Consider the following 24,450-nt stretch of genomic DNA (forward strand, 5'->3'; position numbering starts at 1 on the left):
CTGGAGAAACCTGCTATCACACAGATCTTCCTGCTGCTGGCTCCAGGTATCGATGAAGGCGCAACTGGACTACGCGGTTGCGCGATGTACCTGCAGATTCGAAGATCCGGGTGAACGTTTTGAGTTCAGCCAAGTCCTTTCATGATTGGCTAGGCGAGAACAACCGCGGTCATCGCATTGTGATCTTCTACCACCACTGCACTGCTCTCGACTGGACGTCCTCGAGGAGAGTGTATTTAAGTATGCGTGGGAAGAGAAGTCAGACGGTAGTCGTAGACTGCAGCAGTAAGTTGAGGACAAGCGCAGGCAATAACCTATGTAATTGTGATGTAAGGACGGTCGCGCCTTCCTCGGCCGCATAAGTTGGCAGCAGGTGATCATAGCAATGACGTATTTGGCAACAGTGGCTTGACAAGGAGGTAGCTTCACTCGTTAAAGAAAACAAAGTCGTACCGAATTCTTCCTCTTCTCTTCATCCACCATCACAATACTTCGCAATCCATCGATTCAGAACCCAATAATCAAGTTCTTTGACCAGATCATCCGCAATGGCCACCCTTCACTGTAAGCACACCCTCTTGACCTCCCCAGCTGCTGTGATGGCAGCCTCGGATGAATGATGACGCCACACTTTGAGGCGCTCGGACACTCATCGACGGTCTTCATGGTGGCCTCCCGATGATGCCGAAACCGCGGTGAACAGAAGAGGCCATCGATGAGTCTGTCTGTCTGTCTACATGAAAAACAATCAGCGTCCACACCGAACGGCTCAGCCAAGGCGAGCTCGCATCATCGTTGACATCAGCTAACCTTGCTCTCCCACAGACCTCCCACCCGTCAAGCCCTCAGCCATCGCGCTAGGCATCGTCTTCACCCAGGTCTCGTCCGCAGCCGTTCTCGCACCTCTCTTCGGTGACACCTACCACCGTGCTAAGGCTGCCGACTCGAAGGAAGAGTTCTTCAAGTCGCGCGAGACTGCCACTGCTGCTGCTTCCTGGGGTTCGTCCATCGTCGGCTCTGGTCTCCAGACCTACGGTGTCGGTGCTCTGATCAACGCTACTGGTACTCTCAGCTATAAGGGCGCTGCTTATCTTGGTTCATTGATCTTCTTCGCATCTGCTGGCCCTGGTGTAAGCATACGTCATTCCGAACCACTCGAACACTACTGACCATCTTCCACAGCTCATCGCCTCAGTCGCCTACGAGAAGCGTCCTCTTGATGTCGTTGCCGTCGGTGTCCTCAGCCGCGTCTTCGAGACTGTTGGCCTGTCGCTGTTCCTCACCTGGTGGGGCACCCGCACCAACCCATTCGAGACCGGTCTATAAATGACTTGATCAATCTCACTTCGCCTCAGTATGGAATGAAGGAGCTTAAGAAGTCCGGGTGAATTAGAGGAGTAGTCTATGGTCATCACACCATTATTCGAATATCCCAACCACGAGCGAATGCTACTCAATAGCACAATGGCAAGGAGCGTGCCGCTGGAGGCTTTTGTAAACAGTGCAAGAGGTCCTCGGGGAGTTGGTCAGATAGCTTTGGCGCGAGAATGTTGATACCACTCTTCTAACTGCAACATGACCCCTTTTCCACGCCCACGCAAACTTCTTGACATCTGTCAAAGTCACCACCTGCTTCAGTCGGCTCTGCTCTGTTGGTGTAAACTGACTGAACTCGGCTGCTGTGTAGAACATTCCGTCACAGTACAGAACGCGGCTCAACACCACACTAAAAGAATCATTCTAGGACCATTCCCGGATCACGACAGACGAAAGCTATGACTGAGGCGCCGTACTTAGCAACTGCGCACTCGTCCCACCAGGCAGCAGCAGGCACTACCAAGGCATGGCAAATGGCGTCCTGTCCGTCACTCTCGATGTCGTGGGAGAGATGAGCATAAGGTCGAGGGCAAGCCAACGACTTATACCATTTGTAGAAAGCAGAGAACCGACTCAAACCGAGACTAACCACTTCACTGACTCCAGCAGAACGCAGTCACAATCCCCTGCAAAGTTCCAAAGTCACTCGATGCCTGGTCTTTTCAATCACATGTGGCCGGGTACCTGAGCTCACCCAAGCCTTGCTCCTTCTTGGTGCAGGAAACGAGGATCAAGTTCTGAAATGCATTCGTCACGACATACGAGAGCGACACCGACGGCGCCTTCCCCATTGATGATTGACGGTACACGGTCACAGTGACCATGGCCATCGACTTGCCGACATGAAACCTGTTCTTTGAGGTTCGGAGGGAGTCGACGAAGACCGCCGGGCTCATGATCAGTGGCAAGTCTCGCTAGACGTCGCTTTCCCCGTCGGCAAGTGCTTGGGAAATCCAGCATGTGTGTTGCAGGCTCCGAGCGTTGGAAATGACCTGAAGCCACACGGCGGGAACATAAAATCCTGAGTGCTCGCAACGATAGAGCCTGAAGAAGCTGTTCCTAAAGAGCACGCGAATTGCCGAATATAGTAATTCCGCTTGCGAAGTTGTCTATAATAGGATCCCTCGCCTGTCCAATTCGACCCTCAGACAACCAGGCGTCTACCTGATCCCTCACATGCTCTTATTGCAACCTCATTGACAGCCTCCTCAATGAATAGATCCTCTCACGCCCTCCCAACTAGACTTTCACGAACATAGGACACCCCCTCGGCGCATCACTGACAGGCTCTTGCACCCGCACCCTGCCTTCTAGTCGCTGCTTGGTCACTGCGAACTCTGCATTCCCCTTGCCCACAAAAGCCTTCGGCCCCGTCTCCGTCATCAACCACCCCTTCCCCTCCATCTCCGGATCCCCCGGCACTGGTACACCTAGACTCCAGCTCGCCCAGGCTGCTGGACTTATCCATCTGTTGAAGAAGGTGGGCTTCACATAATGCGGCAGCGCCTCGTACGTCGCGAAATACCTTCTTCCCGTGATGGGATCCGGTGTCTCGGTCGACATGCCGCGTTCCTCCTCGGGAACCCACCAGCCCCAGAGGGCCCGTCTTGGGTAGCAGAAGTGGCGAATGACGAAAGCGCGAATGGCGAGGAAGCGGTCGATGTTGCGCCGGTAAGAGGGTGGCGGGGATGGGAGGAGGCACGCTGCACGCATGCGGGTGTCCATCATGCTGATTGCGGTTTGGTAGACGACTTTGCCGAGGGATGAGGGAAGGGTAGAGGTGAGCAGGTGCAGGGTTTTCATGGTGATGCTGTGGGAGGGTTCGTTGGGGAGCATGACGCGGGTTTCGTAGACTTTGGACCAGGCGTCGAGGGAGTGGAAAAAGGCGAGGCCGTCGGTGCGCCAGGTGCGAGACTTATCAGCGGCATGACCGGGAAGAGGTGGAGGTGGGAAGTCGTCAAGAGGATCGAAGGAGATCTCCATTGCTTCGCCGACGAAACGGTGGAAGAGACCGATGCCGCAGATTTCGAGTTCGGTGAAGGGGCGCCATTCGTATTTGTCAATCCATTCGGGCGGTTGGAGGACGAACATCGACAGGGTGTAGAGCATGTCGTCGTTGGAGATTTTGGATTGCCGGATGTAGTGGCCGTGGAGGTAGTTGAGGCGGGCAAAGGCTTCGGCTGAGCGCGTGCTGCCTGGGGCGTTGTGGTAGAATTCGCTAATGATGACGCCTGTGTCGGCGTAGCGCTTGCCGACTGTGTTGCGAGATTGAGAGTCGAGTTGAGTGGTCTTGACAAGCAGGGTCGAGATCTGTTCGAAGAGATTAGTGATAAGCGTCCAGGACGGCGGGAGTGCTTACGCTTGGGACGGCATATGTGCGGATGAGTGCAAACTGCAAGGCTAAGTTGAAGAAGTACGGAAAGTCCTTGGATGAGAGCAGCTTGATCACATCGTGAGCCGCTGAAAGAGGCATCTCAGACAGCGGCTTCTGGCCTGGTCCAGGATTCGATGAGTACGGGTGCTTTGCTTGCAGCTGGCGACTGAACCGATTTCGAAAGATTTTGACGAGGACCAGGTGAATGGGTATCAGTGGCAGGAGATATCCAAGAATCGTCCTTGCAGGCGGAAGCGGAAGCACATAGGGGAACGTTGTCGCCGACGACGGCAGTCGTGGTAGAATTGTGGTGAGGTTTCCAGCCATTGCGACGGATGGATGTGGTGAACGGGACCCCGTGCCTGCGATTCAGAGATTTGATGTATGTATATATCCGTCGCAGCTCACAGCCTCAGTGCTGGTAGCGAGCTCGGCTGGCGCCTGTTGGTCTGTACGGAGTCGAAAAGATGTTTGGGTAGGTACACCACGAGGTTCAGAGCCCGAAGCACGATTACGAGTCAGTGATCCGTGCGTCAAAGCGATGAACAGAAGATCATCGCAGGTGCTCGTCTCCTGGCTGAAAGATCACAGGCGAACGAATGATATGTTCCAGGTTTTGTGCAACGAGTCGTGGTTATGCGGACAGCGGCCGCCTGCCAAAGAAGAAAGAAATCCAAGTTTGACAGAGCCGTAAGTCGATTAATTAGGGGCGGCAGCAGCATTGCTCCACTCACCGCATTTTGGCCTCGTAAGGCCTCTCCATCCTCGAACAGCAATCTGTCAGGTAACGACGAATGAACAGTATGCTAACATCTATGAGGTACTGTGGCACGAGGCGCGTAAACGATGGTCGCTGAGTGTATTCGGCGCGGATGAACATGACCGAGCACGGCCCAGAACGCCGGCAAGATTAGGTAAGTGATAGACAACCAGACATCTCTTGCATTCACGCTGGATCGTTCATAGGGAATCATAGCTATGCAACCATGCAGTCAAAATGCTATCTACGGGCCGGACAATGCGGGTATCGTACAGAAAGAGAAATTGTCCCCATCCCTGTGTTGCTGGCTTCCGAAAAGTGCTTCACGAACCACGCCAACATCCGAGCAATTTCAAAACCAAAAGATTGGTCAACGCCTTCTGCTCCCTCAGCTTGCGATTAGACTTAATTCTATGCCTCGATCTTCGCCTCTCCGCTTGCCAATGCAATGGCTCTCGCCGCGGCTTCATCAAAGGAATCTGGGGAACGGCCGTTAGTACTACGGACGAAGAAGATCGGGGTATGACGACGGCTTACCATAGGCGTCCAGCTTCAGCCCACTCTCTCTAATCAGCCTCTGACCCTCCGCCTCATTCGTCCCACGTATGCGCACAACAACGGGGACCTTCAAGTTCAAGTCCTTAAATGCGAGCAAGATACCGTTCGCGATCATATCTCCAAGCGTAAGCCCGCCAAATATGTTGACAAATATAGCCTTCACTCTTGGATCTGAGGTCACGATCTTGAAGCTGGCCTTGATGGTCTCCGATGTAGCCTTGCCACCTGTGTCGAGGAAGTTCGCTGGATGACCACCGCGAGCGACGAGATTGTCCACTGTGTTCATCGCTAGCCCGGCACCGTTGACGATAGTGCCAAGCGTTCCTTCGCCATCGAGCTTAATGTAAACCATACCTTCTTTTTCCGCAGCCACCTCCCCTGCATCTTCTTTTTCGATTTCGCGCAGCTTGTGAACATCTGCTTGCCGCTTCGAACTTCGGAAGGCGGCGTCGTCAAAGCCGAACTTGGCTCGTGTTACTTGCAGGTCACCAGTCTCGTCGTTGATGAGAACTTCGGTTCGAAGAACGAAGGCTTCTTTGCTCATATAGAGATCGACCAGTTGGGTGAGCAGCTTCTTCAGAGACTCTTTGCCCTTCCCGTGAACGTGCATGTGGCTGGCTACCGAGCTAAGCATGGCGTCTGACGTGGCCTCGCCTGAGCCATAAGGAAATGGAAATCGTTTTGTGTTCGAGAAAATCGAGTCTGGATCCGTCACTGGAGATGCGACTATGCATGGCTGTCTTGCAGATCGGTCGATCGAGATAGCCACCATCTTTGTGGAATTGCCATTGGGATCCTTCTCCGTGGTCTTGATGTCTCTCTGCTGAAGCATGTCGAAAGCGTCAGACTGCTTGACGTACAGATTTCGTCGCTGCTGGTATTGTGCGTTCTGTTTGTGCTTCGTCACTGGTCTTTGACGCATGGTATGCATGCCTCTCTTCTGCTGCCCCGTGAATGAACTTGCGGGCTTGGTCTTTTTCTTCTGGAGCAACTGCTTCATCCTCTCTCCAAGTTTCTCGGGATGATCGACCACTTCGATATCCGCCTTTTCCAGAATTGCAATCTTCTCGCGCGCAATTGCTTCTCCCGGAGCAGACCAGGCGCCTGCATGGCCCATGATACGTCCTGGAGGCGCCTCGACGCCACCGATGACTGCCATGAAGGGCTTGGGATCGAGGGTACGTTTCCGATAGTCCTTCACCCATTCGGCAGCATCAAGCTCAGCGCGACCTCCAAGCTCACCGATCATGATGATACCCTCGGTGTTCGGATCATCCACCAAGACTTGGAAAGCTTCGATGAAGTTGGTCCCTGCGAAGACGTCGCCACCCATGCTGATGCCGTATGTTTGACCCAGACCTGCTCGTGTGTCGATGCAACTGCTTCGTAGCTAAGAGTACCCGACTTTGCCACAATCCCAATGTTGCCCTCCTTGAAGAATGGTAGTGGTTGGAAACCAAGACGACATCGACCGTGAGTGCTGACGATACCAGGACAATTTGCTCCAACAAGCCTGGTCTTAGACTGAGTCTGCAGCATCTGATGTATTCTCATAATGTCGTGGAGAGGGATGTGCTCGGCTACAGCAACGATTAGGGGTATCTCGTTCTCAATGGCCTCCTCCATAGCTGTGACAGTACCACTTCCAGGGACGTAGATGGCACTGGCCGTCGGTTTTAATTGTTTGACGGCTTCCGCCACCGAGGGAAGTACTGGTAGTCCAAGATGCTCTCCGGTGACACCTGGTTTAGTGCCGCCGACGATGTTCGTACCATATTCCAGTGATTCCTTGGCATTCATGGTGGCTTGCCTGCCTGTGAAGCCCTGGTACAGCACTCTGGTGTGCTTGCCGATTTTGAGATTGTCAATAGTGTCAGCGTAGCCATGTTGACGGCTGGAGTTTGAGAAGCTTGCGGTAGCTCTTAGGGCATATTTGTTGTTCAAAGGCTGCGATGCTCGAGGGGATGCTCGAAGTCCCCTCGGCAAAGCACCTCGGAGCATTCTGAGTGTCTCGCAATGCGATCTGATCCTATTTATACACAGTATGGCACCAGACCTGCGTACAAAGTGAAATGTGAACAAGTAGCTTAACTCACTAACGGAAGAACAAGCTTGAGGAGCTATAGCAAGAGCGATAAGAATATGAGAAGGTTAAAGCTCCTGAAGAGACGTGACGATGCCATCTTGGAGACGGAGCATGAGCAGCGCCAGGTGGAGGCTCTGCTTGTTCCGAGGTCGGATGGCACCAAATCAGGCGCGCCGTGACGGATCATGATGCTGGGTGGTCAATCTCGAGATACGGGCACTAGCGGCTTTTGGTTTTCGAGACCCGAGAGCGATCGCACATGAGATTGCGAGATCGGTCATGTGGAGGACCTGACAAGCGTGCCGACGCTGCCCTGTCGTGTTTGCTCATGATCAGAAATAGGCACCGATCGGCGGTGATTATTATGGGCATGTTATGGGACTTTGTTGGCAATAGCATTCAACATCAACGTCGTTGCGCCATGAGGCCCATTATGTACCCTGGAGCCGAAGTCATTACAGAGCAAAAGCTGGAGCAAGACTTGACCCAGAATGCGGGGTTTCCAGCTCCAGATATTCTGAACCTCTGTCTCAGCTCGCTACTCCATGATGCTCCATCATTTCTGATTGTAGTAGGTGGTGTGAGAAATTTTCTTACTGTTGGGAATGCTCGTGCTATAAGCGCTGTTGCAGGGTGTTGGACTTGGGATTGCAGTAGCGACGCAAGAAAGAGCACGAGCATTACTATATTCAAGTAACCCAGTTGTGAACCAGGGTCAGGCTTGGCTATCTTCACAACGCCATGTCCGCGCGAGCAGGAGACCTTCACCTGGACCTGTCTTCGGCACTCAACAAGGGCAAAAGCGCCAAGTCACAGGATGTAGCCGAATCATGGGAGGACGAAGACGTCGACATGGACACACCTACTGCTTCTGATGCTATGAGCCCAACACAGCCCACGTCATCAAACGGTATGGCACCCAATCCACCTCCGCCAACGCCAATCTCGCCGGCTGGCCAGGGCTACGACTGGTCTGCAGCTGGTGTCTTAGGTGGAGGACGCCCTCAGCCGCGAGATGGGCCCGGGTTAGTTTCGCAACGTGGAGATAGTGACAGGCGGCCGGAGAAGACGACAGCGACTGCATCACGGATGATTGCTGCCGGACTGGGCGTCAGGGCGCCAAAGAAGACCGAGGAGCAGAAGCAGTATGATCGCGCTGTCAAGGAACAGGAGATTAAGCGGAAGAACCGCGAAAAGGAAGATCGAGAACGTGCACAGGCTGACGATGAACGTGCGAAGGCCGCCGTTTGGGACGGATGAAGGAGGCTGGACAATGGTTGAAGGAGCATTTCTGAGAGCAGATGTTGGAACTGTGTCACGGTGACGGGACATTTGCTGAGTCGGCTGTACAATATTCGCAACCGTGATGGGAGAAAATGTTGTGGGTATTCTTTTATCTGTCTGTTGGCGGCTGCTGTGAAAGGGCAGCCTGGTAATCTGCTAGGCTCTGTGACGCCAGAAGTATTCGTCAATCGAACTGGCAAATGGACTCACTGCCAGGATGTCTTCCTCAAAGCCGTATGCGAGCGCTGCTTTACTCCCATTGGATGCCAAACTCCATTGCGCCGCATCGATATCCCCTAGCAACTAGCCAGCCTGCGTTATCGCATCCCACAGGCGTGCATCCCGAGATGACTCACTCATGCCGCGCCTCATTGGTTTCTTCGTAGACTTCATGTAGACCAGTGATCGCGTGGAATCACAGAAGCGCGCCGCCAATCTGCTCTTGGAAGACTTCGAGAGTGTCGCCGTCGCTCATGTCGAGCTGCAGCAATGGTTAGCCTGATGTACCGTCAAACCAGGTGATGAGTTTACCTTCTCAGGAGTATCGCCTTCAAGGACCTTGTCTCCGTCAAAGAGGAATCTGACGGTCGACGGATCTTTGCCTTGACGGTCGCAGAAAGCCTTCATCAATTTGTCGAGTTTTGTGGTTCTCTTGATCTTGAAGAAGACCTCATTGTTGCCATCGGTGACCTTGATGTTGAGGTGATCGCCGCCAGCAGGGGCTTCGCCAGCGCCGTTCTGTTCGTTGTCGGACATAGTGTGTGGAGAGGTTTGTGGTGAGAATCAAGTGATTGAGCGTCTGCGTAGTATTAGTGATGCGCAGGGCCGGAGTGGGGCACCTGAACTGTTGGCGCACAACTGCCCATGGTGCAAATTTGTACTTACATGAGTGCGAGAGGATGGTCTTGTGTGGGCAGAGGGTTCAGTAAAGAGGACAAGAGTAATAGCAAGGAAAAGCAAGCAACGGAGTTTATATAGTCACGGCCTTATGAGCGCTCAGACAGTGAAGTGGCGGCAAACACCCGCAACTTCAATTCAATGTTCAGATGCGGAGAAAGAAGGGTCGACCTCACAAGTCACTGTCAACTCCTTCCAAATCTTTCTATCTGTTGCTGTTGTTGCCTATCTGCCATTCAGTCCGGCGCTTCGAGCCGCTGCTTTACCACTGGGACATTGCACAGCGAGCCTGCACGTAGAGACCTACGTGTGATCAGGCTCGCCGCTGTGTCATGGTCAGTTGAGCCGTCAATTGGCTCTGTCTCAGCTCACGATGCTGCAGGGCAAACTCGAGGACGATCTGAAAACAGATCCGCCTTGTCATCCACGAGCAGTAAGTCATCGTTTCTCATGCCTTTTTGCCGAATCATAACCAGTCAATGTCTAGTGCGCGATTCAAGGTAAGTCCACCAATCTCGCGAAGACAACTCTGGTCTGACTGTGGCCAAGACTGTTTGCAGAAGCACAACTACAAGGAAGCGAAATGCCAGGATGTAGTTGATCGCCTGTACGAATGCTGCAATGCGTTCTACAGAGACAAGGGCGACGATGCCACGACCACCAGTTGTCCAAAAAAGGACTTGCTGAGGCTGAAGATGAAGCAACGAGCCGAGAAGTGACGCCACCTGACAGAATTGCGACTTGCATCATCGTGCAGACAGTGGATGGTCCATGCTGAGAGATGTGTCAGGTCCTATGCCGTAGCGAGGAGTGTCCGAGTAAATAGAATGTAGCAGTCGATTTTTCTACCTGATCCATCAATCCGTGAGGTCTGGTCAGCTGAACAGCGAATGCAGGGCAATGCTCTTAGGCAGTCGTGAGCACGCAAAGAGACCTTGTAGGCCTGAACGGACACTGTCAGTCTGTTCCGAGACTCTAATGACCACCTGTATGACATTAGAGATCAGAAGCAGAAAGGATTGAGGTTCTCTCAAAGAATTTGTGCCGGCGAGACGCTCTGTTGAGCTAGTCCAGTCTGGGTTAGTCGTCGATCTGCCGCGCGAGTCGCGTCCGAAATTCACACTCAAGTTGACTTGGAGACTGCACTTTACGCACTGAGAGGTCACAGGTTCATCCCGTGAGCATAACTGGTGGCAGTCGGCACACAGGAGCCATTCGTCGCAAGTCGCAACCTGCCGGAGATCGTTCATGGCCCCAATAACGAGGTCATCCAGGATACGTCCCGTAAGTTCACTTGTCGTACCTGCCTCGACGCATTCCCGCTGATGCAAGGAAGGCAGCGCCCGATTTCGAGGACGGAGACTCAACCCAGGAACCCGGTTCGTTTTGAATTTTCTACGATTACTGTCTGCGCCGAAGACGACGACGATATGGCGAGCCCAGCGGAGGAAGATGTACTGATCGACTTCACAGAAAATGAAGACCATGAGCAGTCGCGTGCTAGCCTGCAGGACTTCCTTCAACCGCTCCAGGATACCGCAGAACGAGTCAGCCAACAAGTCGAGAATTTCGCGCGACGCCTGAACAAGTTTCAGCATGATCTAAGCCCAGACGATCAAAATTTGTGGGCAGAGGCATGGAACGTGCTCGGTGATTTTGGCAATATCGCGCAGGAGAGATCGCGGGACAGTCAGCGACCGTCGTCATTCGACAATGGCGATGACCAGAAAGCACAGGTTGACAAGATCCAACTCGAGGCGGATTTATGGATACTGACAAAGAACTCATTACTGTCTCGATCTCCGCAAGCCAGAGAGGACGCCGAGAACGATGGTCTCAACAGCTTGAAAGAGCTACACCGATACTCATCTCCGCCTGATCTCTGGAATGCGTTCCTTGATTGCGATGTGGTCGCTCAGGAATACGAGACACTCATGGATTGGCTACAAGACCGCGCGACTCGAGACGACATAGAGGCATCGATCGAGGAGCTGATGCTGAATTCCAATCGTGGCGAGATGAAAAGCTCTGCACCATTGTTCACTAGCTACGAGATCAAGAAGAAGAAGCGTGCCATCGCCCGAGACGGTCCTCTTGCACCCTCGGCAGTCCGTGGCTTTGTGTCACAGCTCGATCCCGACGCTGCTCACCGTCAAGAAGGCGAGCTTGACCGACAGGACTCGTACTACGAGCAGGCTGCGTGGACAACCTGCTGGGAGATGTTGAGACGTGGCATGAAGTACCCGAATGTGCAGGACTATTGGTCTGAGGCGAGCGAGCGTACCGGACAATACTGCTGACTGTCTCCGACCTGAGTATGGGCGAATCGACCGACTCATCCTTCCTCCGGATCATCAACCTCGCGCGTAATACGCAGTGGCATCGCATGTGCAAGGCGGCGGCACGAGACTCTAGCATCCCAATCGAGCAACGTGCTGTCTTCGGTCTGCTATGTGGTGATTCTAGTGTGTCGAACGAGGCCTATCATACCCTTGAAGAGATCGCTTATTCTCTCGTCAACTCGCTCATTATCGAACGATACCTCCATTTTCTATCGACTTACGAGATCAAGCTGCAACGTGATACAGAGAAAACATACCATCCCCTGCCTGCCACTGACGACAGATCGAAGCTAGAAGACCTTGTCAACATGGTACGCTCGGACATATCGTTCAGAGAAGAAATACAGTCACCGCACAAGCTCATCGAATTGGCGCTCATAGGCTCAGATGTCAATGGATTCCTCCTAGAGATGGGCAGAGCCGCTGCGCAGGTTGCTCAGAAGCACGATTGGAGATCATCATTAATCACGCCCGGCTCCGAGCCCGCCTTTGACGACTATGCCCGGCTAGCAGCATCTGATGCGGACTCAGTACGAATTATTGCGCATCTTCAGATTGTGTGGCGGGCTCTAGGCCTCCTGGAAAAGGGCTATCACGAAGATGACTACATCATGGAGAACAACATCGTCAGCTACATGGCGTACTTGATTGAAGAGAGAAAAATCGCTTTACTGCCGCTGTACGCCTCCAATCTCAGCGCCATCCGTGCCTACGACGTTCTAGGATCTGCCTTGCTAGGAGTTACAGATAACAAGGAACGTGGGTCCCTTATTCGTCTGATGAAACGGTACAACTTGGACACACACCACATCATCACGGCAATTGTCCTCAAGGCGAATCAGCGAACGATATACGCAGAGGAGAAGGCCGATCTGCCTTTGACTGCAGAGCGGATCACAGTCACAGAACCGAAACAGCAAACGCAGATCCGCGCGGGCTTCATGGGCCATCAGCTGTCTGTAGAAGACGAGGGATCCATCGCTGCTGTGGAATGGTATCGTTGGTTGATGAGACCAATTGGCTCGATGCTTGCGCGAGCATGGAAGATCTGTACCTAATTTGGTTTCTGCAAGGAAAATTCTCGGCCCTGAAGACTCTGGCTGCACGAGTGAGCCTGGAGGACGTATCTCTTGCAGCTCTGAGCATGAACCTCACCTTCGGAGCGGACGAGGATGAGGAGACCAGAGCGCCCAATGGCGATGCTGGGGGGGATGGCGACGACAGGGGCACAAGAAGTCCTCGCAAACGACGAAACGGCAAAGCGACCGTTGAGCAACCACTAGCCGAACACGAGTCTCGTGCTCAGCTCTTCGCAAAGTCCAGCCTCTGGCTGCAACTGGAACAGCTTGCGCTAGCTCTACAGATGCTCGAGACGTGGCAAGATCTCGCCAATGATGTCGAAGCGTGAGTTCTCCCTCCAGTCCTGAGATCATTGAAAGCTAATTGCAACAGCAACCGTAATAATGAGACCGTTGTCAAGGGTATGAAGCGCGAGCTACGCGACGGCCTGGCGACCATCGAAGCCGCGGTAGAGCCTATCTTCGACCCCGACTTCCTCGCCGATAGCCCAGAGCAAGAGGGCATTTTACTCAAGATCCGCACCCACTATCTCCCAGAGATCGTCCTCGCATTTAACTCGGCCCTTTACTTTGCTGGCAAGGCCATCTCACGGAACAACTTGGTCAAATGCATGGATTTAGCAAACACAGTAGCGACTACGCCGAATCTGACGAACGCGTTTGTGGCCAGTGGAAGGATGAGAGAGTTGGTCAACGCGATTGCGCTGGATAGCCAGGGGCTTCTGATGGCGAATGAGGTGGGGCTTGGTAGGAAGGGCGGGGACAAGAAGGTGAAGGGCATGGATATCTGGAATGTGAAGTGGAAGGAGATGAGGGATGGGACTTTAGAGGCTTTGGGTTGATGTGTGGGAAGGTGATGTACCACTAGTCATGTACATGGCAGTGTATTGGCGATAAAGCGCTGACTGGATGGCTTTAATCGATCAGTCATGTTGTCTTGACAGGATAACTCGAATGCTGCAATGAGCAAAAATATTCTCGTCACCCGGTTTCACTTACGCCCTTGCACTTTCGTCGTCTGTGGACTTTGCAGATGTCGTACAGAGGTAGTCACGATTTGTAGGCGTGTCGTCAACCGGTTTGTTAATTACGGCAGTAACTACATATCATCCTGCTCCATCTCGCTATCGTTAGCATGAATGCGGCATTTTACAGCGGCCCCCCGCGGCATCTCCAGGATTTTCGATCTTTGTCAGCACTTCAATTCGCAGCAGCACGTCACGGACTCGAGAGGCTTCTGACACTTATCATGCGATGACACATGCGGCGGCTGTGCTCGGCATCTGTTGCTTTCGCGGGACGTCCGCCTTGAGGATGACATGATTGGCTTTGCTTTGCTCATACTGCCTATAGGGGTATTGAGATACTCCGTGGAGTTGCGAAGGACTTTATTTGACGTGTTGCGTTCTATTTGGGCATGTGCAATGATGAAAAGTACTATTCTTCGAGAAAAATTGAAGAAATGGATTGGGTGGGAGTGTTTCCGAGTCGGGTGACGGCATGGTCGTGGTTGCTGCAAGTGAAGTCAGGCATATAACGGAAGTGGCTCGTGCCAACCGTTGATGTTGTAACCACCAAATTTGAACCCAAGAACATTTGAAACCCATCAGACCGACTACAATCAGGTCAAACTTGATCACATACACGACTAGTCGCACAAAGTTAATCCACCTACATCCCGCCTCAAAATGAGCGTCGAGAACAAGACCGCCTTATACGGCCTGACCGCCGTTCCCGCACAATTTCCATCTCCCTCCAGCCTCACCATCAAGAGCTCGCTCACAAATGACGCCACAAAACTCCGCGAGCTGGCAGCGGAAGAAGTGGCCACGATGCCGGACACTCCGCTCGCGAGGAGGATTGATAAATATGCCAAGGTGCAATTGCCGCCGCAGGTATACCGGCATTCGAGGCGGGTGTTTGCTTGGGGGAACGCGGTTGTCAGGGGCAGTACCTGGGGCGAGAAGGCTGTGTTCGAAGGGGAGAAGGGCAATATTGGGGACGAGAAGATGGCGGAAAGCTGGTTCGTGACGGCCATGCTGCACGACATTGGCACCCCAGAAGGAACTCTGAAAAGTACACGCCTATCCTACGAATTCTGGGCCGGCTTCCATGCTCTCAACATACTGCAAGATGCGAGCCTGACCGGCGACGCCGACAAGACCAACGCCGTGGCGGATCGAGAGCAGGCGGAGAGCGTGGCTGAGGCAATCCTGCGTCATCAAGACGTCCAGGACAAGGGCAAAGTGTCTCTGTTGACGAGGCTGATCCATATCGGGACTTTGCTGGACAACATTGGCAGGGGCAAGGAGTTCATTGACCAGCAGACGATAGAGAACGTGGTCAAGGAGTGGTCGCGAACGGAGGCCGACGGCGAGGGGCGAGTCGAGAGTGTCTGGACGGACTGCTTCCGTGGTACGGTTGAGCTCGAGAAGAAGTACAAGCCATATGCTATGGTAAGTAGGATCGAAGGATTCGAGGACGTAATTTCGGAGAACGGGGCCAAAGGAGGGCTGTTCGAGGGTCAGTAGAGCGTAATGAATACTCAGGGCAATGACAGTGCCATTTCTCCAGTTCGTCCGTTCATGCCATGTTCTCGTCGTTTGTTGGGCTGTTAACACACCTGGACATTGGCCGGCGCTGCACATCCCAAACGAGGCAGCCAGGCGTTCTTGCGAAGTCTATCGTCCCCATCTTTCTTGCTTCCGCTGCACAAACGCGGTCACCGGTGTGCAAGGCGGTCAAGGATGCGCTAGCATTGCTTAGGCCTGTGACAAGCCCGGACAGGTCGTTGCTTAGGCATCCAGGAATGCTTTCAGTCGCCTTGATGGACGGGCATTTCTTGGACGACAGCTTGGCAAATTCGCATTGTCCCGATGAAGCCTGTTGGTGAGCAACTTTACCTTGATTTATTGTCATCCAAAGCAAGCCTCGGTAATCAGCCAAGTCATAGGAATCAGCATGCGAATCTCGCTCTGAATGCCCTCCGAGCCATGGCTAGCTGTCAGGAAGAGAGGTTCCTTATGCTCCGGGCTCCATTGTGGCAGTGCTAAACGTCTCTCTGCTGATTGGGCCTAGACCAGGGTGCCTGGTGAGAGTCGTGGTACAAACAGCCGGCTGATGAGGATTCAACAGAAATTTAATGGCGTGGCGATGAAGTCTTTTGCCATCTGAAACTCGCAAGAGTTGAGATCCGGTTTGCTCTTCCGTCTGTGAGGAATATGATATGTGATCGAAGATGGAACGTGGATATGTCACAGCGCACCCCAGAGTCAAAGGCTCCGCTGTAGGCTTAGCCGAGATCAGGAAGCTTGGCGCTTGTTTAGGTGGAACTTACTGCAACAAGAGTGGTACCCATCGTCACCGCTTGAGGTTGACTCTTCTGTGGAAATGCACTTGTAATTGTAACGATTCAACTTGTTTCTACAGCACCGTTTTTGAGCGTGTAGTTATACTTCCTCGGCCCATTCATTCGACTGTGTCATTATTATCTGCCCTCTCTGCCGCATCTCGGTACCTTCGTACAGCCGCTTCGCGAATACGCCCTCCGTCCTCCACTGCATCACCGCGAAACCGCGAGTCTAGCGCGACTTAGGGTCAACGCGGACTAGCAACAATTCGATGGCAGGCTGTGCTATCAGAATACTTCTACCTAGACTTGATCCTTTGGAGGACTGCCGTTGAAGAGGAGGCCGAGGTTTTGTTGAAGTGTGATCTCGGAATCTTCAGATGTATGCTCGTCAGCGTGGCGAGCAAACGAACAACCGGAGGGCTGTGCAAGCATAACGCTCTTTGACTTTATATCTCACGGAAAAGTCCCGTGATAGAGCCGCACCACAGTTGTTGCTGCGCTCAGGCAAACGCTCTTGAATGCACCCACACCTGGCCAGCACAAATACCGTGGTCTTCCAGTGTCACTCCGGGAATTTCGCCAGGTAGTCAGGATGTCGACTCCAAGTCAAGCCCAGGACGGGAACGAGGAGATGCAGCCACCACCTCCGATCAGTCAGACCCGCCAGCGGGCGCCAACCATCAGCATAGAAGACACCGCCGCCTCGAGACCGAACCCAAACGACACAGTCACTTCACCAGATCGATCGAATGTACCATTACCTCGAATACAGACTGAAGGCCTCTCCTCTTCCCGACCACCTTCGCCGTTCGATCCTTCACCTACAGACACTCGCATGCACGGCGACTCGAGAGAATCACGTCCAACATCGCCTCACAACGTCTCATCGCCTCGCAGCCAATTTGCAGACAAGGGCAGTTCGTTCCTCGCAGTGCCGGGTGGAAAAAGCCGGCCAAGCACAGAATCTGATGGCGGTATATCCCCTTCGTCATACGGAGGCGATACTCAGCTAGCTTCAACCATAACGCCCGGCGAAGACGACTTGCGCAAAGCATCCATGAGCAATAATGAAGACGTCATGCATGACAAGGACGCGCTACGGCCAGACCCAGGCTCCGAAGCAGAATTCGAGGTCACAGACAATCGATTCGCCTTTTCGCCGGGTCAATTGAACAAATTGATAAACCCGAAAAGTCTTGCTGCATTCTACGCGCTAGGTGGTCTCACGGGGCTCGAGAAAGGCTTACGAACCGATCGCAACAGTGGGTTGAGTAGCGATGAGCGAGGTCTTGACGGAACGGTCGATTTCAAAGAAGCGGTCCAAGCAGGCGCCGACGCCGAGAAAGAGTACGACATGGGTACGGTCAAACGCAGTAACACCGCAGGTTCCATGGCACAAGTCACATCACAGCAGGACGACAACGCATTCCTAGACCGGAAACGCATTTACAAGGACAACCGACTGCCCGAGAAGAAGGCCAAGTCCTTCCTGCAGCTTGCCTGGATCGCATACAACGATAAAGTCTTGATTTTGCTTTCAGTGGCGGCAGTCGTCTCGTTAGCCCTTGGCATATATCAAACTTTGCGCCCAAGCGACCAGGAAGAGCACGAGGCCCGCGTCGAATGGGTCGAAGGTGTTGCTATCATGGTCGCTATTTTTGTTGTGACCTTCGTTGGAGCACTGAACGACTGGCAGAAGGAGCGCCAGTTCATCAAATTGAACCGTAAGAAGGAGGAGAGGTTCGTGAAGGTCGTCCGGTCTGGCAAGTCTCAGGAGATATCTGTCTACGATATCTTGGTCGGTGATGTGATGCATCTGGAACCTGGCGACATCATCCCTGTCGACGGAATTTTCATTGACGGCCATAACGTGAAGTGTGATGAATCCTCCGCAACTGGTGAGTCCGACATACTGCGCAAAACTCGAGCAGATGAAGTCTTCCACCGGATCGAGAACAACATGACGTTGCATAAGATGGACCCATTCATATTGTCGGGAGGCAAGGTCTCGGAAGGCGTGGGCACTTTCTTGGTCACTTCCGTGGGCGTCAATTCCAGCTACGGCAAGACTCTCATGTCGTTACAAGATGAAGGCCAAACCACACCACTGCAGTCTAAACTCAACCTTCTGGCTGAGTATATCGCTAAGCTTGGCCTCGCTGCAGGTCTGCTGCTGTTCGTCGTCTTGTTCATTAAATTTCTGGCGCAGCTGGGTTCGATTGAAGGCGGTTCTGACGAGAAAGGGCAGCGTTTCCTGCAAATCTTTATCGTTGCGGTCACAATCGTTGTCGTGGCTGTACCTGAAGGTCTTCCACTGGCAGTGACGCTCGCGCTTGCATTCGCTACAACACGTATGTTGAAAGACAATAATCTCGTACGGTTGTTGAGAGCATGCGAAACCATGGGTAATGCTACAACAATTTGTTCCGACAAAACGGGCACTCTTACGCAAAACAAAATGAGTGTAGTGGCCGGCACCGTCTCTACAGCATCTCGCTTCGGCGACAAAGATATGCCGGTGAACGAAACGGCTGCAGAGAAAGAGAAGCTCGAAGGGCCGACTACTATCACTTCGGATTCTAGTCAATCCGAGTTCACGAGCTCTCTGGCTAAAGACGTCCGCGAGCTACTCAAGGACTCCATTGTGCTCAACTCTACAGCTTTCGAAGGCGAAGAGAATGGCAAAGTCGTCTACATTGGATCGAAGACGGAGACAGCTATGCTTCAGTTCGCTGCCGATAATCTCGGCATTGGTTCTGTTGCAGAAGAGCGTGCGAATGCAAACGTGGTCCAGATGATTCCATTCGACTCTGGACGCAAATGCATGGGAGTAGTCATCAAGCTTGCGAATGGAAAGTACCGGATGTTCGTCAAAGGAGCATCTGAGATACTAATCGCCAAAAGCTCACGGATTGTTAGCGATCCAACAGACAGCCTTGCCGACACGACATTGACTCCGGAGCACAATGACACCCTCAACGGCATTGTGAACAACTATGCGTCTCGGTCCCTGCGCACTATTGCTATGCTTTTCCGGGATTTCGAGCAGTGGCCACCTCGCGGCGCTGTTTCCCCAGATGACAAGAGGCAAGCTGACTTCGACAAGATCTTCAACAGCATGACGTTCCTCGGAGTCGTTGGTATTCAAGATCCACTGCGCCCAGGTGTGACACAAGCCGTCCGTGATTGCCAGATCGCGGGAGTTTTCGTACGTATGGTGACTGGTGACAACATAACAACTGCCAAAGCCATTGCAACCGAGTGTGGTATCTTCACAGCTGGTGGTCTTGCTATGGAGGGCCCTGTGTTCCGTAAGCTCAGCAAGAAGCAGCTTAACCAGGTCATTCCACGTTTACAAGTCCTGGCGCGGTCAAGCCCCGACGACAAAAAGCTCCTAGTTAAGCACCTCAAGAAGCTTGGTGAGACTGTCGCGGTCACTGGAGACGGTACAAATGATGCTCCTGCCTTGAAGGCTGCAGACGTTGGGTTCTCCATGGGTATTGCTGGAACGGAAGTCGCGAAGGAGGCATCTGTAAGTTTGCCCAATGCACCGTCGCGTGACACATCATGACTGACAACGCACTAGGCGATCATCATCATGGATGACAACTTTGTGTCAATCGTTAAGGCTATCTCATGGGGCCGAACAGTCAACGACGCCGTCAAGAAATTCTTGCAGTTCCAGATCACGGTCAACATCACTGCTGTGTTTTTGACCTTCGTCTCTGCTGTGTCTAATGACGACGAGAACTCTGTTCTAACGGCTGTGCAGCTACTCTGGGTGAATCTGATCATGGTGAGCTCACATCCATTTTAACCTTTTTGCTGGACATACTGACAAGGGCTCAGGACACCTTTGCGGCACTGGCTCTGGCAACGGATCCTCCGACAGCATCCATCTTGCAACGACGACCTGAACCAAGATCCGCACCTCTCATCACGATCAACATGTGGAAGATGATTATTGGTCAATCTATCTACCAGCTGGTCATCACTCTCGTGCTTTACTTTGCCGGAGGGAGCATCTTCGGATGGAAAGAAGGAGATGATGTAGACCGACTGCACAGCACCATCTTCAACACTTTCGTGTGGATGCAGATTTTCAACCAGTACAATTCTCGACGGCTCGACAACAAGTTCAACATATTCGAAGGTATTCTGAAGAATTGGTGGTTCATTGGCATTCAGTTCATTATTGTTGGCGGCCAAGCTCTCATCATGTTCATCGGAGGTCAAGCATTCTCGATCGAGCGCATCACTGGTCCGCAATGGGCGATATCGCTCGTGTTGGGGGTTATCTCGATACCCGTGGCTATCATTATACGACTTGTGCCGGACGAGATGTTCGAGAGGATGATCCCACGACTTCCTCGTCGCTACCGCAAGAACAATCCAGCTGTTGTCATCGAAGACGACGAGGAGGCACCGCAATGGAACCCAGCGCTGGACGACATCCGCGAGGAACTCACATTCCTCAAGAAGATTCGAGGAGGTAGAATGACCGAGCTGTCGTTCAAATTGAGACACCCTCGACAGGCGTTCTTACCTCGTTCCCGCAGTGCATCTAGATCTGGGAATGAATCACGCTCAGATCTTCCAGAAACGCCCAATAACGAGCCATCCCACGAGAATGGCTCGTCCGCCAACCTGAGCACGCCTCAGACTCCAGAAAAGACCTCGAAGAAACGCTCCAGGTCTAATTCTACCTCCCAATTTGGTTCTGCAGCTGCTATGGCAGGCATTATCGCAGGCAGTGTCGCTGGTGGATGGTCTCCTATGGGACGACGACCAGAAGATCTAGAGACTGTCAACTTCACACGGGCTCGGTCTGCGTCTGGTGTCCAAGGCACTTCGGGAATGGAAGTGCATCCCGACACCAAAGAAGACGACCCCGTCTTTGCGAAAGACTACGAACACACGAAGGTACCCCCAAGCCAACGCGCTGAGTTGGCTCCTTACTTTGAGCATGGCCCGCCTCATAGCCCAGCACGCTCAAGACGGTCGCATTCTCGAAACTCCTCCCAAAACATTCAGGAGGAAGTTTGAAAAGCTTCTCAACCATTACTTCTACTCATATCTCATTGTCTAGCGTTCAGCGAGTGTGTTAGGTGTGCGCTAGGATGGCGTAGATAGACTATATTCTTGTGTCAAAAGGTTCTCATCTTACTGCCGCTGTGTTGTGCATTCTCAGATATCCGATGTAGATCGCATGTGTGCTTAGAACCCCGGGTGGGTATGAGCATACCACGTAGTTATGATCCCTACGCCGTACTTTTCAAGCTGTCACTCAGATTTGCCGAGGCACCAAAATCTTTGCCCTGACGGCGATCTGTCCGCTTTCCCACTCATCCACTTTTGCTATAGCGGCGCATCCGACGTGCAACTCGGTGAGCCCGGGAGCTACTCAGGCCATTACTTTCAGCAGTACCGATTGGACCCATCAGCCGTCTCGGGCGTGCTTGGTGACAAACTCGGCAGCCTTGCCGCGGGTGCTGGTTCTCTCCGATCGCTGTCCGATGTTGTCATTTTTGCGCTCAACATAAAAATATGGCTTCCCCCGTGCTATCACGCTCGTTACTCGGACTTCGAGCTTCGCCTACGTTACTCGCGTCTTCAACGGCACGGTCTACGGGTCTTGCATCGACTCAGCAGCACACTCTTTCCTTTCGGCGTCTAGCCCAGTCCCAAAGGTCTACCATACAGCGAGCTCTACCCAGCAGACTCAGCAGACGGTCGTACGCAACAGGTATGACCCCTTCTCCTCCTCCTGGCCCAGGACTCTACTGACTCATTGTACAGTCGTCGTCCATAACCGAGTCCAATCCCGCCTCCGCCGCTTCGGCTCCTTCCTCCTCATCTCCTCCCTCTCCTTCTTCGTCGGCGCCTGGTTCGCAATCCAAGCCGCCCCACCAGTATTGCTCGGACTCATCATGGGCTCAAACGTTGTCACGGACGAGGAGTCCCTCACCATGTACGAGGCGCCTGACGACTTTTCGCGGGAAGTAGACGAACACATCAAGAACTCCGCACTTGCGGTCTCATTACGCAACGATCCGACATGGCGGGAGTCGAGACCGAGTTTGAAGATTCCGGCGGCGATAAGGCAGCATAACTTGACGAGTGGGACGCTGCTGGGGCCAGGGATGATTGTTGTGCCGCCGTACTACTTCAACAAAAAGGATGGGTCGGAGATGGTGCAGATTATGTATGTTGGCACGGACGTGTCTGGGCACCCGGGGATAGTGCATGGTGGGTTCATAGCTACGATGCTGGACGAGGGGTTGGCGAGGTGTTGTTTTCCGGCGATGCAGAATAAGGTTGGCGTGACGGCGAATTTACAGATCAACTACCGCAAGCCCACGATGGCGGGCCAATTTCTGGTGCTGAGGGCGAAGACGACCAAGGTGGAGGGAAGGAAGGCGTGGGCGGAGGGTTGGATTGAGAGTTTGGAGGTTGCGGAGGGGGAGGAGCCCGTCAAGTTGGTGGAGGCGGAGGCGTTGTTTGTTGAGCCGAAGCATGCGAAGGTGAGAGCTATGTTGTTGAGGAGGGAGGATGTTGGCTGATTTGTTGTGTGTGATTGCAGATTCTGAAGAGCATTTACAGAAACGTTCAAGTTTGAGGTTTGGCGCTTGAAATGCATGATCTTTCGAGCGCAGGGCACGGATTGGTGTTAATAGACTTCCAGATGAGCGCACGCATGAGGAGGGATCGAGGATAGACAGCCGACTGCTTGAGCCGGCCATTCGCAGACTTTAAAGAAAAACCACGACGAGCCGGCGCCAATTGATTACTTCCACCACGAAATAGTTCCCTCACCTGAGCCAGCTTAGCATTGTTCGAGATAACATTAATCGGCATGTTGGTGACGCATGGATCGACACTCGTTACAACCGACTATTTCACGACTGCACAATGTGGCCACTCCAGCCACCACCGCCTCCGTGAGACAGCGGGGTCGACCCGTCCCAGCAGCACACTTGCTTCAAGATCCACATGCACTGCGGCCATCGATGACATTCTCAGGCTGCGGTCACCCGCCGGTTTCGTGCCAAACGATGAGATGCAGTGGTGCTGCTAGGCTCCACGAAGCCGCCGCCGACCGACTGCCAGGCTTAACGAAAGGTTGACCGAACTCTCGCACCGTTGCATGCGCCCAACTCACTCATATTTCAACGTAGTAGGCGTCTAGCTTGGTATCACCGCCCCGCCAACGGTCAGCTCTCGGAGCTTCGTTCAGCGTCCACTTGGTCTCGAGATGACCGTCGACACATTTTCTCACCGAGACTCTCTGTGCCAAATTAGCCAGGCTTTCGCCACATCAACAGCACGAATGGGAAACGACTTACAGCATACTCTCCAGCAGTGCAGAAGCAGCCTTGACTATTGAAGAATAGATACGAAGTAGTGCCGACTTTGATCAAGGTCTCCCACTCTGGGCTGCTGTGATTGTTCATTGGCGCATCATAACGCTGCAGCCAGTCTCGAAGCTCTTTGGCAGCTCGTGCGCTGACCCGTTCCTTGAGACCTTCCTCATCGATATCGGGAATGGCAGCGGAGACCCCGTCGAGACAGATTCCCATCTTGCCCAGATACAAGCTATCTGTCGGAAGAATCACCTTCCGAAGTGCCGGGAAGCCACAAGATAAAGGCTTACGTAGAGTCAGGGGACTGCCATCGATACGAAGCGTAATGGTCTTTACGCGAGACTTCCAAGGCTCATGGACTAGATCCGAGGCTGCTTCGATATGGGAGCAATTTCCGCAGCAGAACCCGTCGGCACCAACACCAACGACGTCCAAATTGAGATCTCTAGCCACATGGTCGATGAATTCGCGACGAAGTTTTTGGTTGATACAGAGGAGGCTGCTGTAGAAAGCATTCTGCGAGGAGGGATTTTTTCGTGACTGTGGATGCTCAAGTTTTTCGTTCTTTGGGTGGAAGATGGTGGACAGTCTGATCTCTTCCTGGATGACATACGGATCATCCGGATGATGAAGTGAGCAGGACGGCTGGATGTAGAGAACAACTGTACAAGCTAGATCCTCCATGCACCGCTCGTAGATGATGATACGAATCTCTGGCGGTACCAAGTCAAGCGATCCCATTTTGTCGGCGGCGCAATCTATAGCTGTCACTGTAAGATCAGACTTCGGTATGTACAATGGGCGAAAGCGGAAGGCGAGACGAACCAGAAGCAGGGAATTCGAGTCGGGATATTGTCGACGTCTACAGCTTGTAGAGAAGAGCGATCTCCGGATCGGCGCAAAGACCAACGTCGCGTTCTAGAGGCAAGTCTCAATCAATCTTTCGCACGATTCGAGAATGCTTGCTTCCATGTCAA

The 24,450-nt window shown here is 53.0% G+C and overlaps 10 protein-coding genes across 10 annotated transcripts; 6 read left to right on the forward strand and 4 right to left on the reverse strand.

Annotated features, from left to right (window-relative positions):
- Nucleotides 1-548: 548 nt before the first annotated feature.
- AB675_2901 (uncharacterized protein) lies at nt 549-1,326 on the forward strand (the record flags this gene model as incomplete). The annotated part of the gene is made up of 3 exons (XM_018142910.1): nt 549-564; nt 826-1,130; nt 1,183-1,326. 3 exons carry the CDS (start codon nt 549-551, stop codon nt 1,324-1,326), a joined length of 465 nt encoding a protein of 154 aa, XP_017996395.1.
- A 1,290-nt stretch (nt 1,327-2,616) lies between these two features.
- Nucleotides 2,617-4,078, reverse strand: AB675_2902 (uncharacterized protein; the record flags this gene model as incomplete). Its single annotated transcript, XM_018142911.1, has 2 exons — nt 2,617-3,687; nt 3,737-4,078. The coding sequence occupies 2 exons, from the start codon at nt 4,076-4,078 to the stop codon at nt 2,617-2,619; spliced, it is 1,413 nt and encodes a 470-aa protein (XP_017996348.1).
- An 844-nt stretch (nt 4,079-4,922) lies between these two features.
- Nucleotides 4,923-6,869, reverse strand: AB675_2903 (Succinyl-CoA ligase [ADP-forming] subunit alpha-1, mitochondrial; the record flags this gene model as incomplete). The annotated part of the gene is made up of 3 exons (XM_018142912.1): nt 4,923-4,990; nt 5,049-6,428; nt 6,470-6,869. The coding sequence occupies 3 exons, from the start codon at nt 6,867-6,869 to the stop codon at nt 4,923-4,925; spliced, it is 1,848 nt and encodes a 615-aa protein (XP_017996362.1).
- A 1,027-nt stretch (nt 6,870-7,896) lies between these two features.
- AB675_2904 (uncharacterized protein) lies at nt 7,897-8,415 on the forward strand (the record flags this gene model as incomplete). The annotated part of the gene is made up of 1 exon (XM_018142913.1): nt 7,897-8,415. One exon carries the CDS (start codon nt 7,897-7,899, stop codon nt 8,413-8,415), a length of 519 nt encoding a protein of 172 aa, XP_017996445.1.
- A 439-nt stretch (nt 8,416-8,854) lies between these two features.
- On the reverse strand, nt 8,855-9,195 carry AB675_2905 (Ubiquitin-like protein SMT3; the record flags this gene model as incomplete). Its single annotated transcript, XM_018142914.1, has 2 exons — nt 8,855-8,920; nt 8,971-9,195. 2 exons carry the CDS (start codon nt 9,193-9,195, stop codon nt 8,855-8,857), a joined length of 291 nt encoding a protein of 96 aa, XP_017996337.1.
- Nucleotides 9,196-10,766: 1,571 nt separating this feature from the next.
- On the forward strand, nt 10,767-13,599 carry AB675_2906 (Nucleoporin; the record flags this gene model as incomplete). Its single annotated transcript, XM_018142915.1, has 4 exons — nt 10,767-11,599; nt 11,653-12,677; nt 12,752-13,082; nt 13,131-13,599. The coding sequence occupies 4 exons, from the start codon at nt 10,767-10,769 to the stop codon at nt 13,597-13,599; spliced, it is 2,658 nt and encodes an 885-aa protein (XP_017996411.1).
- Nucleotides 13,600-14,445: 846 nt separating this feature from the next.
- AB675_2907 (Cyanamide hydratase) lies at nt 14,446-15,288 on the forward strand (the record flags this gene model as incomplete). The annotated part of the gene is made up of 1 exon (XM_018142916.1): nt 14,446-15,288. The coding sequence occupies one exon, from the start codon at nt 14,446-14,448 to the stop codon at nt 15,286-15,288; it is 843 nt and encodes a 280-aa protein (XP_017996430.1).
- Nucleotides 15,289-16,701: 1,413 nt separating this feature from the next.
- AB675_2908 (Calcium-transporting ATPase 2) lies at nt 16,702-21,155 on the forward strand (the record flags this gene model as incomplete). The annotated part of the gene is made up of 3 exons (XM_018142917.1): nt 16,702-19,641; nt 19,696-19,905; nt 19,959-21,155. The coding sequence occupies 3 exons, from the start codon at nt 16,702-16,704 to the stop codon at nt 21,153-21,155; spliced, it is 4,347 nt and encodes a 1,448-aa protein (XP_017996391.1).
- A 501-nt stretch (nt 21,156-21,656) lies between these two features.
- Nucleotides 21,657-22,672, forward strand: AB675_2909 (uncharacterized protein; the record flags this gene model as incomplete). Its single annotated transcript, XM_018142918.1, has 2 exons — nt 21,657-21,855; nt 21,909-22,672. The coding sequence occupies 2 exons, from the start codon at nt 21,657-21,659 to the stop codon at nt 22,670-22,672; spliced, it is 963 nt and encodes a 320-aa protein (XP_017996335.1).
- Nucleotides 22,673-23,271: 599 nt separating this feature from the next.
- AB675_2910 (uncharacterized protein) lies at nt 23,272-24,214 on the reverse strand (the record flags this gene model as incomplete). Its single annotated transcript, XM_018142920.1, has 2 exons — nt 23,272-23,397; nt 23,456-24,214. 2 exons carry the CDS (start codon nt 24,212-24,214, stop codon nt 23,272-23,274), a joined length of 885 nt encoding a protein of 294 aa, XP_017996406.1.
- Between the last annotated feature and the right edge of the window lie 236 nt (nt 24,215-24,450).

Source organism: Cyphellophora attinorum, assembly GCF_001299255.1.
Source record: "Cyphellophora attinorum strain CBS 131958 chromosome Unknown Contig31, whole genome shotgun sequence".
Taxonomy (NCBI): domain Eukaryota; kingdom Fungi; phylum Ascomycota; class Eurotiomycetes; order Chaetothyriales; family Cyphellophoraceae; genus Cyphellophora; species Cyphellophora attinorum.